Source organism: Rhinichthys klamathensis, unplaced genomic scaffold (assembly GCF_029890125.1).
Source record: "Rhinichthys klamathensis goyatoka isolate OS25496 unplaced genomic scaffold, OSU_Roscu_1.1 h1tg000925l_1, whole genome shotgun sequence".
Lineage (NCBI taxonomy): Eukaryota > Metazoa > Chordata > Actinopteri > Cypriniformes > Leuciscidae > Rhinichthys > Rhinichthys klamathensis.
The window spans coordinates 299,055-319,378 of NW_026607258.1; the positions used below are offsets into that span (position 1 = coordinate 299,055).

The 20,324-nt window shown below is 38.8% G+C and overlaps 1 protein-coding gene across 2 annotated transcripts; it reads left to right on the forward strand.

The window, feature by feature from the left end:
• The first annotated feature begins 561 nt into the window (after positions 1–561).
• Positions 562–19,003, forward strand: sh3bp4a (SH3-domain binding protein 4a). Of its 2 annotated transcripts, none has more exons than XM_056244127.1 (3): positions 562–663; positions 16,161–16,355; positions 16,457–19,003. In XM_056244127.1, exons 2-3 carry the CDS (start codon positions 16,235–16,237, stop codon positions 18,856–18,858), a joined length of 2,523 nt encoding a protein of 840 aa, XP_056100102.1. In that variant the 5' UTR covers positions 562–663; positions 16,161–16,234; the 3' UTR covers positions 18,859–19,003. The 2 variants fall into 2 exon arrangements, with proteins under 2 accessions (XP_056100102.1, XP_056100101.1); XM_056244126.1 differs by having other exon boundaries at positions 563–663; positions 16,158–16,355.
• The last annotated feature ends 1,321 nt before the right edge of the window (positions 19,004–20,324 follow it).

Below are 20,324 nucleotides of genomic sequence, written 5' to 3' on the forward strand. Positions count from 1 at the left end.
ATTATGTTATGTTAGAAATTAATCGAATATTTGGTTACAGTTTATTTTAAGGTGTCATTGTTACAATGTAATTATACATTTAAGTACTGAATAAAATTAATTAACAACATGTACTTATATAGGTAAAAAAAAAATGTAGGCCTACTTATAGGGTTAGGGAATGATTAGGATTTGGTTGAGGGTTAGTTGCATGTAATTATGCATAATTTACTGTTATTACTCTGGTAAGTACATGTAACATATCATGTAACAAGGACACTAAAATAAAGTTATACCGGATATTTTTAGTCTGTTCTTGGGAGTATAAGTAGCCCATGTAAGAAAGAGATGGAAAGCTCGATGCAGGGTAGGCTATAGAATGAATATAATCCGCATCATCACTCAAAAAAATAAATAAAAAATTGATCAGGCAAACTCTAGACGCCAGGGGAAAAGTGATTTTCCTTGAGGGGCCATGGTGACAGATGGCGAACCACCACAGGATTCCAGTCTCCGCCCAGTCGTCTCATATTCTTCGCCCCTTTCTGTGACATCACCGGCGCTCCGGCCCCGCCCAGATGCGATGCGAGACGCTTTTGCCCAAGAACCACAAAGGAGCACAAAGTGACCAACTCAACACTATAACTGCGCGCTGCTTTGGATAAACATAACTGGAATGCAGAGGTGAGTTTATGGCATTTGTGCGCTTTTGTGCTGTTAATCCTTCTGACTGCTTCTGAAATGATTCGGATTATGTTTCCAAAACCTCCGAAATGTTTGTGTCAGCGCTCAGTGTTAAGTAGAACATGCGTTTCTTGTAACATTTCAGCTGCTTTTACAAGCCTGAAGTTACAATGATGCACACATATCAGGTGTATTCAAATTTCAAATGGATAAACTTAAATGGGGTATATTAATAAGACAACACGGAGTCTACATTAGCCTACATATAAAAAGGTTTTTATAACTAAAAATGATGGATATATTATTTGAATTAACTAATTTGCTTGTGTGTGTATACTTCATTTGGGCATATTTAAGCTACTTGTACTAAGTAGTAGGCTATTAAAAAGCTTAAACTGTCTTATAATTGATATTCCCAGAATTCCCTTTGTTAACCATCAATTATTGTTGTAATGTAGCCCTTCATTGAGATATAGCCCATGCCTGCCAGTAAAATGTCTTTATTTTGTGAATAACTATAGTGATTTCTTGAAATTTTGTGAAATGGCCAAACCGATTTAAAACCAGTTTAAATACACCAGTTTATTCCAAAATACTAAAGTAACTCCAGTTTCTAAAAAATAATGAATACGATATGAATTTGGTAACCGTGTCTAATTTTAAGTACTAAACTACTGAAACAATGGTTACAACAGTTTCACTAGGAACGACTTGTTCTTGTTTGACAGTTGGTTATTTGTTACCGTGGTTATCAGTGTTTGATAGTCACGACCACCCCGGTGGTCATTTCTAATGGTGAGGAGGACATCCTATACATCCCTCCCCTCCCTCTCCGCTCCCATTCCCAGCCGTCGATCCCCTCTCTCCTCTTCCTCCCTCCCCTTCCCACATTCCTTTCAGACTTTGAATGGAACAGGATTGACCTGTGGCATAACTCAGCCTCGTTTTCCTACAAGACCTCAGCTTCCCCCTGTTATATTAACAATTTATTGTCAAGTTAGGTGGTGTATTAAATATTCATGTATCGCAGAACAAATGGCTGCTACTTTAGATGCGTGTGTGTGTGTGTGTGTGTGTCTGTTTGTGTATTTTGAATAACAAAGTTATATTCGAATTAATGTTTTGTTTAATTTTAGAATATAACAGTAACTTTTTTTAAACAGTAACAGTAACCATGTTTGTTGAGTCAATATATAAGAGCTTTGCCTACAAGGAATGTTCCAGATTATATACAAGTTAAATGCGTCGTCAATAACCGCAGAAAAATTTGTCTTATTTGATTAGGATTTATAATTCGGATTGTATAAACAAACAAAAGATGATTTTACAGTAATACACTTACAACAGAGCTACAGCTTGGCTTCAATATGACAAGTAAAGTCATGAGTTTTAAACCATTAAATGTGTTAACGTAAAACTAATGTAATTAACATAACTAACTAACCTTCTATGTTCTAAAGTATGGGTCTAGAAAAGATCGATTTAAGGAACTTGTCAGCACAAACAACAGATTTTGTACTACGAGTTTTATTTCTGCGTTTGAATGTCAGCAATGGCTTGCGTCAGAGATCATCAGTGTAAGTGCGTTATTGTAACGTATATTAAATGTATTTGTTTTTTACAATCTGATTAGCAATTATTTACTCATTTAGTTTACCAGGGATTTAAAAAACTATGTATTTTAGTTGGTGGATTGACTGAAACACTATTCGACTAATCATTCTTAAAGGGATAGTTCACCCAAAAATGAAAATCTGTCATTATTTACTCACCCTCATGTTGTTCCAAACCTGTATGAGTTTCTTTCTTCTGCTGAACACAAAAGAAGATATTTTGAAGAATGTTAGTAACCAGACAGTTGACGGTAGCCATTGTCTTCCATAGTAGGAAAAAAAATGGGGCCCATCAACTGTCTAGTCACCAAAAGTAGTGCTCCTCTAGATTAGGAGAGGAAACCAATGGAAACTGCTGACAGTTGGCGCATTACGTCATCCGGTGTCATTTAGTGAGTTTTTGAGCAAGTTTTAGCTACTTTCCATTGAAAATAGTTGGCAAGACTTTTCAGGGATCTCGGTCCGCTTGTTTGGTGCGCACCAAGGTAGTGTTCACACTTATTCAAATGAACCGCACTAACAGAGCAATCGCACCAGGGTTCGCTTTAATCAAACCAAACATGCCAAGTGTGAACACCCTAAAAGCGATACATTTAATGACAACCTTTAAGGCTGTGTTCACACTTGTAGTTCGGTTCTCTTGGTTCTTTTGGCCTGGACCACAAAAGAAAATTGTACATTTAGTCCTGGTTCGCTAGCGTTCTCACTGTCATTTTTAACACTAAACCTAAAGATTCAACGTTTCTGACGCCTGTACTGAACTGTTATGGGAAACATCGCGAATATGACGAGAAAAAACAGGTATTGGTACAGACTTGAGCGTTCTGTCCTTTTTAGGGTCGCATCTTGACATCACATCCTGTTTTTCATTCATCGACATGTCTTTGGTCCGTGTTGCATTCATATTTCAGTTGAACCGCACCAGAGTTCGTTTTGACCGAGACCCATCTTTTCAGGGTTCTCGGTCTGCTTGTTTGGTGTGCAACAGGGTTCAGCTGGCAGCGTTCACGCTTATTCAAATGACCCGCACTACTAGAGCAATCGCACCAGAGTTCGTTTGAATCAAACCAAACCAGACAAGTGTGAACACACCCTAAGGCAACTTTTAGCACAGTACACCAGGGATGGAAATTAACGTTTTTGTCCACCGGCCACCGTGGCTGGTGGATTTCAAAATCTACCAGCCACTCAATGTTTTTACCAGCCACTTTCTTGTTTTTAACCGACAATGTGTAACTGCATGTGAAAATGAATACTACAAGAATACTTAAGCAGTTTATTTAATCTCAAGTCTCAATGAAATACTGACATTTTCTCTTTCTCTCACCCTCGGCCTCATCCACCTAATCTGTCATTTATTTTTGTTTTGATGATAATTTGAGCCAGCCTCCAAAAGTAATTAACCTGTCCTGTGATTTTTTTTTTTCTCTCACACAACACTCTCCAGACACGGATTTATGAGCTATAGTATGTTGGTTGCCTTTACATTAGAATAATATTTAATATAATCTAGATATGAAATGGAATAAATAGCATTCAATACAAAATGAATATGTCTCATATATTGAAATCAAGTTTTATGTGATAAAATATTTGCTTTGTTGTGCATTAGAACCACATCAGGCATTTAGTACAAAATAATTTATTGAAGCATCCAGATACTTCACCACGTGACAGCAGCTAGGCTCCTCATTGGTTAACGCGGCGCGAATTGACGCCAAAGTTCAGATTTTTCAACTCGGGCGGCAGACGCGAATTCGCGTCAAACGCGTGAATGCACAAAAGCACTCAATAAAATCATGCGCGCGGAACGCGTCAGACGCTCGAACTTGCCGCGCGAATGAGGCGTATTCGCATCTACCACGGCGCGCTCTACACCTCATTCGCGCCGTAGGAATTTTTTACGCGCGTAACGCGTCTTTGCATTGACTTAAGGCCAATTTATACTTCTGCGTCGGGTGCGCGCAGTAGGTACGGCGTAGCATACGCACAGACGCGTACCATACGCCGTACCCTTCGCCGTAACCTGACGCGCACCTCCTCAAAAATGTAACTACACGTCGCGACGACGCGGACCACAAGTATTGCGTACACTACGGCGTACACTCGACGCAGAAGTATAAATTGGCCTTTAGGGCCCTTACATAGTCAACGCATCGGTACGCATGCGCGTGCGCAAGGCTACACATCGCTACGCTTCGGCCACCATTATGCGTTGATGCGTAGCCAAATGTGTCATCCTAGTTTTTGATACGCGACGCGCCGATGCACGCAATACTATGCGTTGTCGGTGGGGGCGACATTGCAAGTAATGTACATAAAAAGGTATATTATTATGTTTACAGAAGAAGAAGATTTGAATACAATGGCGGGCGAAGAGGAAAAGTTATGCGAGCTTGTTCGTATACATCCTTTGTTGCCGCCGATGTAAAATCAGCAATATGCACTCCTCTTCAGTTGCCATTTTGATCTGAATATTACGTGACCCGACTCTAGACTCTACTACCCCCTGCTGCGCGATCGGTGTATTGCATTTCACGCATCGCCGGTGACGCTTGTGTACTATGAAAAGGGGCGCGTAGCTTGCGTCGCTCGCGTTGCTTGCTCGCGTTGCTCGCGTTGACTATGTAACGGCCCTTAGGGCCCTTACATAGTCAACGCATCGGTACGCATACGCGTGCGCAAGGCCACACATTGCTACGCTTCGGCCGCCATTATGCGTCGATGCGTAGCCAAATGTGTCATCCTAGTTTTTGATACGCGACGCGCCGATGCACCCAATACTATGCGTTGTCGGTGGGGGCGACATTGCAAGTAATGTACATAAAAAGGTATATTATTATGTTTACAGAAGAAGAAGATTTGAATACAATGGCGGGCGAAGGGGAAAAGTTATGCGAGCTTGTTCGTATACATCCTTTGTTGCCGCCGATGTAAAATCAGCAATATGCACTCCTCTTCATTTGCCATTTTGATCTGAATATTACGTGACCCGACTCTAGAGACTCTACTACCCCCTGCTGCGCGATCGGTGTATTGCATTTCACGCATCGCCGGTGACGCTTGTGTACTATGAAAAGGAGCGCGTAGCTCGCGTTGCTTGTTTGCGTTGCTCGCGTTGACTATGTAACGGCCCTAAACAATGAAATCACTCGCGCCAGACGCTCTATTCTCGTCTGGTGTGAACGCACCATGATGTTTTCTCTGCAGACCTCTACGCATGCGATGTACGCCACATTTTTGTTTGAAGGTGTGCCTCTTCTAAAAGTGTCCGCCGTCCGGGTGAAACAGTATGCTATTTTTATTTACCCGCCACGGTGGCCGGTAGGTGAAGCGAGTTTACCCGCCACAACACAAAATCACCCGCATTTGGCTGGTGGCGGGTGCTAATTTCCATCCCTGCAGTACACTGATTCACAAATGTAAGAATCACCACTAAAAATGCCCAAACTACATAAAAAATACATATCTAACCTGTAAAATACATAATACAATAAATCAAACAAACAACAACATGCCACAGATGTTGTCCATACAGCTTAATTTGGATCAAAGCTGGAACATTCCTTTCACAGAAATGCCTATCAGCCAGAAAACACTCTTTCTATTATTTGTGTCGTGTCCACTGTGCATAAAGCCATGTTAGTCCAGCTTAGAACAGCAATGTTAAAATCCCCCTCGAGTCAGATGGCAGTAGACTGTGAAAGACAGGGCATAAAATGGCAGATCGTTTTACGAGGATTTAATGTTTCAGAGTTGGCCATCAGGAGAGATTACATTGTAAGTATATTGTGGCTTTTACAGCGTTTATCCTGAGGCAAGCAGGCCTGGTCTAGAAACGCTGTGCTCCAACTCCCATCCAAATGGCCTTTCCATTCCCGTAGCCTTTGGCTGCTCTTCCAATGTAAATGCGACTATTATAGACGGCCTGTGTTGTGATGCTACGTTTAAAGAAAGCCACTAGTTTCAGTTCAGCTAAGGGTAAGTATTACTCAGAATAACCTAGAATTATATACTCTCTTTTGCTTTTTCTGCGTGTCAGGATGAGGGAGTGTATTGTTGATGGTATCAGTGGGTGTCTTTAGCTGGGATCAGGACCAAGACCTGGGCGGTTTGTTTTCAGGACTCATGAGACGCTCAACGGTCTGAGGCTCCTATTAAACCCTGTTGTCTAACTCTCTGATTCCTGGTGATTCATCGGCCGCAGATGTGTTTATATATAAACTTTGCTCAAGTAGAAGCATGAAACGTGGCTCATATTTTAAACCTAAAATCAAAATAAAGAAAAGACAGGAAATTGTTTTATCTGAGAAAAAATTGGTCTTTATATTTATTTATTGCATTGTAACATTGTTCATGACAATTAAACACATTTTCTCCAAAATTCTCATTACCATACACTGTAAAAAAATAAGTTATGACAACATATGTTTTTACACTGCTTTAACTCATCAAAATAAGTTAAGCAATTTTTAACTGTGTTATTTCTTATATTATTATAAGTTATACAAGATTCAACTCATTTTTAAAGTCAGTTTAATGTAATTTAAGTCGAAATGACTTAAAGTCCCACTCCGATCATATTTTGAGCTATTTTTAAACATTCCCAGTGGTCTTTAAATTATGATTATGCCATTTTTAGCCAAAATCACAAAACCTGTGCCGTTTTCTGGGACTTCGCTTCAGCAGAGCGGCAGTAGCTCATTAGCAATTCGCCTCTGCGTTGTGGGCGGAGCCGTTGGCACGGAGACGACCCTCCCCCTGCCCGTTGCTGAGAGCTCTGTCTCTCCCGCTAGCTTACACCCCCAATACCGGTGGGGCAACAGTATTATATACACGTTAATTATTATTATCCGAAGTTAATCAAAGTTATCACCGATCACCGATCATTATTTCACTCCAAGACGTCGCGTGTGGAGACGCCCAGTGGAGTTACTACGTCACAACTCCAGTCGATTTTAGCCGGCATTTTAGCGTCTGCTACTGATTCACAGCCATTTGAATGTAGAAATACTCAGAAATACAACTTTGAGCTGATTTTTCTCAAGATATGTCCTCTAACATCAGAAAAATGCCACAAGAACATGTTAACACCTAGAAAAACATTATTTTCATCGGAGTGGGTCTTTAAACATCCATGTTGATTGTACTTAAAAATTTAAGGCAGCAACTTTTTTTACAGTGGCAGAAAGAAAATCTCATTCTCGTAGTGTGTGTGTGTGTGTGTGTGTATATATATATGTATGAAAATTATGAAGTGTGATGTTTTCATGTGTTCGTTATATGTAAAATAGAGCATCTTCACCGTAGATTCACCTTAATCACCGATTCAGCAGACGGACATGTGCTGCTTGCCATCTGTAGTTTGTCTGCGTTCTTTGGCGTTTCTGCATCCTATATTTGGCCCAGAGGAAGCTCAGGGTTATGAGTGAGATTTTTGTGCTGTTTATGTTCTATCAGCTGAGGAATGATATTAAATTCCAGTCTGTGGCAGCCCATTTCCAGCTGGAGGGCTTCAGATACACACAGCAGGAGGAGGAGGAGGAGGAGGAGAAGGAGACGGGGAGGGACGCGAGCTACTCATCAGCCAAGCATTTCCTCTCTTTCTTTTTCTCTTTTCCTCTCTTGCTGTTTCTCCTTTACCCTGTCAGTCTCTCCAGAGCACTTCCTGTCATAGTTCGGCCACTTCCTGTTTCTGTAAACAAAGTCGTTGTCCAGGAGAAGGCTTGACCCTTCCCAAATGGCTTATATTTCTCTAGTTTTCTTTTCTTTTCATAGGCACAATATAATTTCTTTTAGTTCTTTGATTTTTAGGGTAAGTTGTAAAATTTTAGACAGATTTTGAGATATTCACCCTTAATCCTTTTATAATCAAGAGCATTGGTTACTTCCAACTTTCTTCAGGAGAAAGGGGCGTTCTTATTTTGTGCTTTGAATAATAGTTAATTTAGTTAATGAAAGCTTTTGAGTGTCTTACCAGACTAAGTACATGTTAAGTCCCATTTAATGAAGTGTTTCATAGATAAAGTCACAGCAAACAGTCAGAGATGTAGAAATTCCTTAGTCAATTTCTGAATGATTTTCTTTGAATCGAAAGATTTAGTCATTATCCTTTGTGCTTTCATTTGTTTTCTAGCCAAAAGGGCCTTCAGGGAAGTATTGGCATCTGAGAAAGACTGTGCGACTGATATGCAGACGCTCCGTACAATACATGATGCATTTGAGATGCTGGCTGTCTGATATCTGAGACGAGGAATCTGATTGGCCCTTGCTATTCTGGAGTTTGGCCAATCAGGTGTTTGATTCTGTCTGAATGACTGAGAGAATGAAGTGTCCGCTTGAGTTTCAATAATGCTAGACTGAAAACACAATTTATTTGTAGATAAAAAAAAAATTACCAAGCACACCCTGATACACCCTAGAGTGTTTAAATACCCAAATTTGTGGTTGACCGATGTGGATTTCTAAATGGCAAATCTGGAATTGCAGATCATTACCTTTGTCACTTCCTGTTCCTGGTGCTGCATGGTTTTGAGTTTGGCTTTCCAGGCTTTTTATTATTTTTTAATTATGTCATATATAAAAGAAGTATATTAAATAAATAAATAAATGTTTTATATTAATAAATAATTTTGCTAAATTACTTATTTAATAATTTTATATGGTAACTAAATTATATTAAAAACAAGTTATTAATATGTGGATAATTTAATTATTATTATAAAATATAAACAAATATTATAAATAATTTGTTCTAAAAATAATCATAACTAAATTATTTATTTGATATAATAAATACATGTATTAATATTTGAATGATTAATATAAAATATAAGTAAATATTATAATTAGAAATAGTTTATTATAAATAATCATAATTAATTATTTATTTGATATAATTGTTTTGTTATTTATCATTCTAATTCTAGTAACAATTATAATAAACTTAAATATCTATATAAATGTAAATAAAATAAAATATCAAAATAAAATTTATAATATATTAACATTAAATACTATAAATATGTATTACTAAATAATTATATTTAAGCAATATTCATTTATTTTATATAATAATTATTACAAATATAAATAATTTTGTATTAAATGTATAATTACAATAAAATATCAATATAATTGTTTAAATATATTAATGTAAAATATGAAATTATAAATATGATTATAAGTAATTATACTTACTGAGTTGTTTATATTTAATAATGTATTAATTTATAAGGATTTTTATTTAAAGTTATATTACATACTTCAGTAATAATTAATATATCAATGTAATTTCTTAATATATTAAAATATAAATAATTTAAACTAAACTAAATTATTTATTTAATACAATTATTTTATGTTATATACTTATATAAAAGTATAAATCATTTAGTAATTTTATTAATAATGTAAACGTTTATGAATATGAAATATTAATAATATATTCATATACATATTAAAATACATATTACATATATATAAGTAATGATAAAATCTTAACAAATGTTTTACCGTATATTTAATATATAATTATGTAAATAATTAAGAAATTATGTAAATTAAATAAGTATTTAAGTAACGCTTAGATTGTTCTTAATCTCATAACATTTCATAGACATAACAAAAGACACTATAAAAACTAGATCTTAAAAATGAGAAAGGAACTTTAAAAAATAAGTTTGTGGCACTTTTTCATTGCATTAGACACCTGATATTTTCTTATCACAAATTGTGTTTGCGTCATGAAACCATGTGATGATGCAAGACCTCTGATGTGAAGACTGCACCACCCCAGTAGCCAAACAGACACTCGTGAGAAAATACACAGACATCCTGCGCTTCAGGTTTTATTTAATTTCAGGCCACATTTGGTGTGTAATGTAAAATATGATTCCATTGCACCATGAACATGTTAAATGATGAATGTGCTGGGATGCTGGCTTCCTGTCAGCACCGCTCTCCAGAGAAGTGTGTGTGTGTGTGTGCGTGTATAATAATTAGGTTTGACTCCATGGTTTTACTCCGGTTAGTCTCTGCAGGGTTTCTCCTCCCTCCAAGGACTTCACACTCTCCCAAACACATGTGTGCGCTAAACTCAGAAAATAAATGATTATGCTCTTGCTGAAGCGCTGGAATCACATCCTGTAAGGGGATCTTGTGTCCAATTACTAGAACTAATACAGAAACTAAACAAATACTCTACAAAGTACGCCCACAACGTCTTGTTGTGTGTTCTGGATAGGTCGTGATGGTTGACTAGTCGACTAGTTGCCCAACAACATTCATGTTGACTGGATTTTGTTCTTTAAGTTGTTGTTGAGCCAGGGATTAATTAGCCTGCTATGCTTTAGCTTTTAGCGTTAGCTTAATCGGTTAGCTTGCAATGTATAATGGGATTTTGGCTAGCTTTCTTCATTGTATTCTTTTATAACTGTTGCCCTGCCATGACAGTAGTTGACCTGAAAGATAAACTGACTATAGAAGAAGACAATAAATGCTAATGCTCGCTATAGCGCCCTTTGTGGCAATACACATAAATTACAGTCTGAGACATTTCAGACTATATGGAGCATGAATTTGCACTTGCGTAGCTAGAAATTTAGCATTCAGAGTATATTTTGCACTTAACATTGACACTCAAATAATGAACATACCTAGATTTTTAACCAAAGATAGTTGAAATATCTACTGACAGCAGTGCAATAATAATTAGCAAATCTCCTGAATCAGATTCTTAGTGGCTGAAAGCATGACTTCTGCAGCATTGCGATCTATACCTTGCGAATCCCTCAGGAATAGAACAAACCTTAAAAAGCCCAATTGTCATCAGTTTCCACAAGCACAGTAGTGTTGCATTGTGTTTCATAATTAATGGGGACTCAGCACAAATTCAGTCCTTGTAATCCCCTAAATGCCCCTGTAACTCTTGTTGTCAGTCGGCGTGCCTCCCGAGGTAAATCTTCACTGGCTTATGGTGAATGCGCTGAGGTTTATGTGTCCTTCAAAGTGTGTGGTGGTGTTTGTGAAGATGGACAGGGGTGAGCAATGCTAGGGAAAAGTCTTCATTGATATGTAGAGCGTTTCTTGAGAGACGGCCCGACCTGATGCAAAACAACACAGTTCATTTACAGAGGACTTTGTTTAAGCCTCTGCTAATCCAGACCTCCCAACAGGAATGAAGCTTGGCATCGTTTTCTTCTCTCTTTGGAGAGATTAATTTGGGAACACAGTTTACTAGCCTTGAATTCTTTCTTTTTGTGTATTCATGTATGCAAATACAATTCTGAGTATAATTGGAACAACAATATGATGTGTTCTCCTTTGACTTTTGGTACACCAGAAATAAAATTAGTGCACATGCTTCAGCACAATGACTCCGCTATGATGTTCTAAAACATTTTATATAACATTTATATGTGTGTGTGTAAAAACTTAGCAAAATAAGTAGTGGCCTTTTGTTTGTTTACTTCCTTAGTCCCTATAGATCCCATTCCCTAGTCAGAATGATCCAGTTTGTACTGAGGAATATGTTTGATAAAGAGGTTTGTAATGTCAGACTCATTTGCGTTAGATGATCCTTGTCAGGTAGAATGACCTATTCACATAGAGACGATAAATGAAGTCTGTCATTTAATGGACTCCTGAAATTAGCCTCTTATGGGCACTTTGAAATATTATCTTCCACCCACACCCCTCTGCGCTTTACCTGAGTAAACCTTTTGTTTTAGAGTCCGTGGTGAAGTATGGACTGGCGGGGCAGTGGAGGGAGAAATTGCTTTGTCCTCTGCTATGTACACGAGGTGGTCATATACCAAGTGATGAGCAATCGGCAGAAATCACACTTGTCTTATTCACCCAATTAGCTTGTCAATGTAATATAAAATTCCTCCCTATCATCAATAGAAAACAATTATAAAATGTAATAACCACAGGCTGTAATGTGCCATGTTATCTCAGTTACTGCCCCAACGCCACGTTTTGGAAATGTAATTATAATAATTCAGTTGAAATGACAGGTGTGTTAATGCGAGGTGGAAGGATAATGCCGCTCTGTTTGAATTAATTAATTCAGCCAAACACTGTGTTTTATCTGTATGAAGCTGTCTGAAGGGCGATAATTAAGGAGTGCTTGAATTTAAACCCATGAGGTTTCTGCAGAGCTAACAATGCATCTAAGGGCATCTAAATTCCCTGGCCTCCAGCTTGAAGTGCTTTCGACTCATCTTCTGTGAGTTACGTGCTGCATCTGAGATAAGTGTTCTCTTGTCTTATGGGACACCCGAGAGTCGTGGTTTACAAGTGTTTCATGTTGTAGACGGATGGTTTCAAATGTCTCTTTGGCTGAATTTTATGGGGTTGTGACTACTGGGGAATTGCAAGATTTAGTTTTTCGATTTCAGTTCCATTAATGGTTCTTGTAGTACTTTTGAGGAAGTATTGAGTGCTGTTTTGTATTGCACAGCGCCATTCCATCCATGTTGGCAGAAAAATTAGCATGTTTTTTTTTATTGTTAATGGAACCAAAGTCATTTGTCTTTTTTGTTTAGTTTTTTTATAATTGTTTTAAAAGTTGCCTTTTCATAACCAACAATTTGCGCAATTGCAAATGTTTCTAGCTACACAAACATATTTTCAAAGTCTGGTCATATTAGCGCATTTCAGTGAAATTTCGTGGACAAAAAAAGTAGGGATGCACTAAAAAGAAAATTCTGGGTCGAAAATTCTTAGTCCTGCAGAGCTATTATTATCAGAGCATGTGAACGAGAAGCGGATCAGTGAACGAGAGGGTAGCGTCATTTTACCAGCGTTGCCCAGCATAGCCACACTATGTCACAGTACAGTAGGACTATTGCACACAGAAACAAGTCTACTGCTACATAGAAATTTCATGATAACCAAAACCAAAACTTTCAACTTTCGATAATTTTTGGCGGCCGAAATTATCCCTACAAAAAAAGTGTAGTAATGTATGAAGCACTTCTCACAAAAAAGTCACTTTCAAACCAAGCAGCTTTTTGAGGGTCAACACAGCAAATTCGTGAGAAGTTTTTCGCCCTCTCATGAAACTCCTGGTTGCAGGCCCATCGCGACAGGACAGGCAAACCAAGCAATTGCTTGGGGCCCCGAGCTGGCCTGGGGCCCCAAGACAACGACTGGTTAAGAATAAAATGCAACGACAAACTGTGTGAGCGCCCCTTTGATAGTCAATGCAGTAAAGTGTAATGACACTGTTATCGGGATCCCCCTCAAGGAGGCCCCTCTCAGTAGTCGCTGACAGCAGCCAGCCAACCACGTGATCTCTGCTGCCGGCAAAATACAAACCTCCTCGGGAGTTATCATGAAGCGGAATCACGACCTCCATGTCCATTTTGCTTGGGGCCCCCAAATTCCTTCAAACGGCCCTGCCTGGTTGTGTGGATTCCTATATAAATGTCTGGATGTTGCCCACGAAATTTCACCAAACTATAGTTAAGTGTGACTGCACCCTTAGACCGTGATTCATAATAGCAATTTGAGTCTGCAATTGTCAGATCAATGACTAAATAGGCTAGTTTTATCACCAGAGTCTGCGAAAATAGACACGGGAGGGTAGGAGGATAGAGGGATTATAGGAAGGAGACACTAGTCTTCAGTCATTGAAGTGCCCCAGGTGCTGTTATCAGCAACCATGATTACATCCTTGTCAGTCCACTAGGTTTCTAATCAACTTCATTTGTTGGTGCTCCTTAGAAGAACTATAGACCTTGAAGCATTTCTCCAGCTCTGATAGAGTTGGTGGAGGTCAGTGCCATAATTTTTTACAATTTCATGTCATCCAGGAGTGCACTTTCTCCATCAACTTCTGATGGCCTGAATTATGAATAAAATAAAAGCATGGGGGAGATTTTTGAGGGTTGGACTGAAGGGAATGAAAGACAAGTGGTATTGCTGACCTACTTCAGCATCTTATGATAAAAAGAAATGGACATTTAAAAGGGTATGAATCTTTCCACGAGTCTTTTGTGTGAAAGACTTTTAAAACATTCATGCCAGAGATGCTGTCCTTCTTTTGAAGGGTTCATTAAGCTTTTAAGTAACAGACATGAAAGTTCCTTCCATGGCCTTCGTGGATTTTCTTCCAAAGAGCCTTCTGAAAGTATTTCTAAAGCATTTTTCACCACAAAATTGTGCATTCATACAAGTAGAAGTAGTACAGAGGCACCCTCGTGTCATTTCAACCTCATTTAGGCTATTACTTTCTGAGGTTAACTTTTGTGTAGAATTTACATTATTATCAGCTACTTGGAGTTGGCCCTTTGGTCTTGTTTGATATTCTTTTCATGCTTCTGTGATTATTTAGTCCAACTAATTATAGCTTGTTTTACATCTCTGTGTTGTTTTGCATGTCTGTCACGTCAAGAGCAGATTAATAGCGCTCATCATCTCAGACAGAAGTTGAGGCAATCATGCATGGAAATTGAGTCTGTTACCTCCACCCCCTAAGCCAAACTGTTGCTCATCTTAAGAGAGCATAAATCATAACAGGAAAAATAGCTCCTCTAATCCACAACAAACTGCAAATAATGATCATTTTATACAGCACTATTATAGGAGTTTGCAAAAAGTCTGTTTTTTTTATTATGGAACCACGCTGACACAAAAGGTAATGCATTCACTTTTAGGATGGTATTTATTCAGTGTCATCACCCAGCGGTGTTTTAGTTTGTTTAATTGATGGATCCCCTGCTGCACCATATGCATGTGATTTTTAGTTCAAGGTGTCCTTTGATATGCTTTGATATCTTTCTTTCTGAACCTGGCAAATCAAACGCTCTACCAGTGATAAAAGACTGTTTCATCCAGATATCAGGTCTATAAATTAGTACATTTTACATCGTTGTTTATTGATGTTGTAAATGTCATATCTTTACATTGTTATAGTTAGTGAGGTAAATGTGCAATAATATTGTTCCATAAAGCCTTATGGATCTTTAAAAGCTACAATAAGTGCCTTTTATGCTGAAATAAATTATAGTAGGCTATATTTTTCTGAAATTCTTTTTACGTCTCTATTGCGTCATATTCACAAATGACAAAGAATATTCAAGATAAAAAAAAAAAAACAGGAAAATAGGGATTAGTTACATTAGCTGAAAATAAATGTTGTCTCTGAAATACAGCAAGGCATTCAATTTGAATAAAATACTTGATGTTTTTTTAATGTTGTTTGGGGTAACGTACACAATAATACCAGGAATGTGCATTAAGTAAGCAAATGATACTTGATATTTTGATTTCATGCTGGCTTTAAGCTCTTTTAGCTGTGAGACGTCACTAAGACATTTTCTGAGAGGTAAAAAAAAAAGTCAAATGAAGGTCAAAGATTAAACACATATTGTCATATCTGGAGGTGGCAGCACCTTGTTATGGCTGTTTTATTGATTGTTCATCTGCAGGTACCTCCTTCTTTGTCATCCCTTTGCAATAGATATTCCATCAGTTAAACCATGATGTGACAGGACTGAATATTATGAAATTAGCAAAGAGCATTAAAAAATATTGAGATTCTACCAGGATCTTTTGTTTGAGTTCTGAACTAACGGTTTCTGACTCAAGTTTTCATCTACTAACTAGACAACAATGCATTAGCCTATTCCAAGAGAGATTAAATGTAATCAACTTTAAAGATCTTTTATCTCATGCAGTACATTTTGAGTTACATCTCGTCCCAGTTTGTCCCTTTAGCTATACCCCACTAATCTCTGGGTACAATCTCTCAGAAGAGTTTTATGATCCAATAATTTGATTGCAGCATGTCTCATTTTTCTCAGTGCATCAAGCGTTTTTCCTGCCACACAAAGCTAATCAAGATTGTCCCTGTCCTTTTTGTTTTCCCAGCAGGAAAAAAAATGAAAAACTGCCAGTGTGTGATTGTCAGGATTGGAGCAATGGTAAAATAGCTTAACCAATGCAAGATGGCCGCCCACAGGATCAGAGTAACCAACAACAACAATGTGCTCCCTAGATGTAAATCAGAGGGCACTCTTATTGACCTTGATGAGGGACTGACTGAGGCGAGTCTCATAGATGTCAAAGGTCAGTTTATTCCACTGCAAATAAATAAAAGGGACATCTAATATGGTTGTGCCATGTACATCGCAAATCAGTAATTATTATTAATATGTTTATCTTTACAGTGCCTTCTCCCAGTGCCTTGCGTTTGGCCCCCTCAATGTCATTTGGAACTGCACGGGAAGTGGTCGCCATAAAGGATTACTGTCCATCCAGTTTTACCACTCTAAAGTTCTCCAAAGGTGATCATCTCTATGTGTTGGACACATCTGGTGGGGAATGGTGGTACGCCCACAACAACCGAGAAATGGGATACATTCCTTCGACATATGTCCAACCGATCAACTACAGGAACTCATCTCTAAGTGACAGTGGGATGATTGACAATCTTGGGGACTGCTCGGAGGAGGGAGCAAAAGAGCTGGACCTGCTGGGGGAGTGGACTGGAATGTCGCTGAAACCCTCCATGCCTTATGACAACAACAACCCCTTCTCCATGCTCTCCTCAACCAACCCATTCCTAAATGGGTCCATGGATGATGTCCTCGATCAGAACAGTAATGAGAAGACTAACCAATGCAACAGCATGGATTTGCTTTTCTTTGACTTGCCTTCAGACCCCATCTCCACCAACAGCAACACAAAAGGGTACAGCAATAGTGTTTTTGATGGAACATCCACCAGCGCTGATCTTGAAGCCTTGCAGATGCTTCGCAAGGACAATCCCTTTTTTCGGAGCAAAAGATCTTACAGTTTATCAGAGTTATCAATCTTACAAGCTCAGTCGAATCCTCCATTGCCTTCATCAGGGTTTTTTACAGGGCTTAAAGCTCCCTCACCGGAGCAGTTTCAGAACAGAGAGGACTTTAGGACAGCCTGGCTAAACCATCGAAAGTTGGCACGCTCTTGCCATGACCTTGAGTCCCTTGGGCAGAACCCAGGCTGGGGTCAAACACAACCAGTAGAGACTAACATTGTCTGCAAGTTGGACAGCTGTGGAGGGGCAGTCCAGCTCCCAGATACGCATATCAGTATTCATGTTCCCGAAGGCCATGTTGTAGTGGGAGACACTCAGCAAATCTCTATGAAGGCTCTACTGGATCCTCCTTTGGAGCTGAACAATGACAGATGCTCGACTGTTAGTCCAGTGGTTGAAATCAAACTGAGTAACATGGAGATAAAGTCATTCATTACCTTAGAGATGAAGGTATCCGTCACGACTAGGACAAAAAGTCCAATGGCTGAGGTGTTGTGTGTAAGAAGTGACTGTAAAGAGGGTCCATATTCTCCTGTTCCACAAGCATACATTTATGGTGATACGATTCAGGTTCAGCTGGACAACTTGGAGCCCTGCATGTATGTAGCCATTGTTGTCCAGACCCAACATGTTTCCTTCAATTCATCTGTTTGGGATCATATGATGAAGAAAGTTACATTGGGCCTCTACGGCCCCAAACACATTCATCCATCTTTTAAGACTGTGGTGGCCATTTTTGGTCATGACTGCGCCCCCAAGACTCTACTAGTCAGTGAGGTTGGGAAGCAAGCAAAGTCTGCCCCTCCGGTTTCACTACAACTGTGGGGAAAGCACCAGTTTGTCCTTGGCAGACCTCAGGACTTGCTGATAGGTATGTACTCTAACATGTCAAACTATGAGGTCAAGGCAAATGATCAGGCTAGGGTTGTTCGTGGGTTTCAGATCAAACTAGGCAAGGTGAGCCGGCTCATCTACATGATTACGTCTCGGAACGCAGATGAGATTTCCGACTTCACATTACGTGTCCAGGTAAAAGATGATCAGGATTGCATCCTTGCACAATTTTGCGTTCAGACACCACAGCCGCCCCCTAAAACTGGGATACGGAACAGCGGCCAGAGGCGGTTCCTAAAGAAAAAGGAAGTTGATAAAATAATTTTGTCTCCTCTGGCCATCACCACCAAATACCCACAGTTTCAAGAGCGCTGCATTACCAACTTGAAATTTGGCAAACTGATCAAAACTGTTATCAGGCAGACCAAGAATCAGTACTTGCTGGAATATAAAAAAGGGGATATTATCGCCCTACTCAGTGAGGAGAAGATCAAACTCAAAGGACAACTATGGACCAAAGAGTGGTACATTGGATACTATCAGGGAAAGATTGGGCTTGTACATGTAAAAAATGTGCTTGTCTTGGGAAAGGTTAAGCCTATATACTTTTGTGGGCCAGACCTAACAACCACAATGCTGATGGAACAAATCCTGAAGCCCTGCAAGTTTCTAACTTACATTTACGCCTCTGTGAGGACAATACTTATGGAAAATCTGGGAAACTGGCGAGCATTTGCTGATGCTCTGGGCTATGTGAATCTTCCTTTGACATATTTTTGCAGAGCAGATCTGGATAGTGAACCAGAGAGGGTTGCCTCAGTGCTGGAGAAACTAAAGGAAGATTGCCTCAACATGGAGACCAAAGAGAAGAAATCTTTTCAGAAGGAACTGATGATGGTAAGCCTATGTGTGTGTTGGTTTGTCCAAACTGCGTAGTTTTCAAACTATTGTGGTTGTGTTTGCTTTTTGAATACAGTAAAATGCCTGTTCTAAATGGAGAACTATTGGAAATTTGGCCACAAAATACTTGATATAAACCTGTTTTTATGCAGTTCTGCTTATCTGCCTTTTCTCTTATTAATGCTTGGGGCTAATTCTGATGAGAGTGCACTTAGCTGCTCTGTGCTGCCTTTCTTATCTGTACAGCTGTGGAAACCTGCAAGTACAGCAGCCGGATCCCTTCTTGGCTCACTCACATTCTGACTGAAAGAAAGATTGCTCTTGTATTAGTTTTTTATCACAGGGCACAGGATGTCCAGGGTTGGTAATGTACAGTACAAACTACCATGGTTAAATCCCCATAATGTCCAGAAATATAAACTCTTTGGTGTCCTTAAAAGATTAGTTAATCTAAAAAAGAAAATTGTCTTCTTTTACTCACCACTTTTGCTCATGTTGTTACAAACCTTTATGGCTTTCTTAAATGTGAACTTAAATGATTTGGCCCTCACACAAAGTTATTTTTTATGTCTTGAGAAGACTTACAAAATTGTTCACAAGTCATATAGAACACTTTAATATTGATGGATCCTTTTTTTAAATGTTAGAGCTTGACAGCCCCAGACCTCATTAACTTTCATTATGTTAAAAAGAAAAAAAGTTGTACTAGATTGGAAAGACATTAGTGGGTGATTTTGGGGTGAACTACTCCTTTAGTTAGTTAGTTAGTGCTTTTTTTACACTATTGTGTTACTGTCAACACTAGTGTGGTTGAGTTACTGTCAGAACAGCACAGCACAGCACAGCACAGTAGAATTTTTTTATTTTTTTGCTGTTGTTGCCATTTCTACCTTACATACTTTCTACCAGCACTGACCAATATCCCATTTATAAGTAAACATGTTAGCGCCCCACTTTTGTCAGCTTGGGTCTTGCAGATCTGAGGAGACGGCTCATTGAGAAAGATGTGTTTTCACCTGTTCAGACTGGCCAGCAAAAGAGAGAACAGATGTAGTAAGTCCAGTCTTATCTTTAGCAAAATACTGGCTGTAACATCTTGTCTTGGATAAAAAATACTAATGCAAGTTTTGCTAAATTTCTAGTTATTTTTGAAGGTCAAAATAGATATTCTGACTATTCTCTGACCTCAGTGTTAAAGTGATATATCCCTGGCTGGAATCTTCATTTTTATATTTTCCTCCACAACAGACAGAGCTTTTGTTAAAGTTAAATTATTCAAGACTTGAGTGGACTGTAAGCGCCTGTTATACCTCAACAAACGTTATACACATCTCTTTCATAGTGTTCTGCTGGCTGAGAGGGAGCTTCATCATTGTTTCCCTGCCGTGCTTCTAGTGCTGACACATTTATCAAGTGGAGATGAGGCTATTATTCCCAAGGCCTGACGTCAGAGGCTAGCCGATTGTCTTTTGTGGTTGTGAATCGATTTTGAAATTGCAGCC

Bases quoted from the DNA above. Each gene is read 5' to 3' on its own strand.
- sh3bp4a (XM_056244127.1), top strand. From the start codon at position 16,235: ATGGCCGCCCACAGGATCAGAGTAACCAACAACAACAATGTGCTCCCT. The intron at 16,356-16,456 runs GTCAGTTTATTC...TTATCTTTACAG, and splicing joins GAGTCTCATAGATGTCAAAG to TGCCTTCTCCCAGTGCCTTG.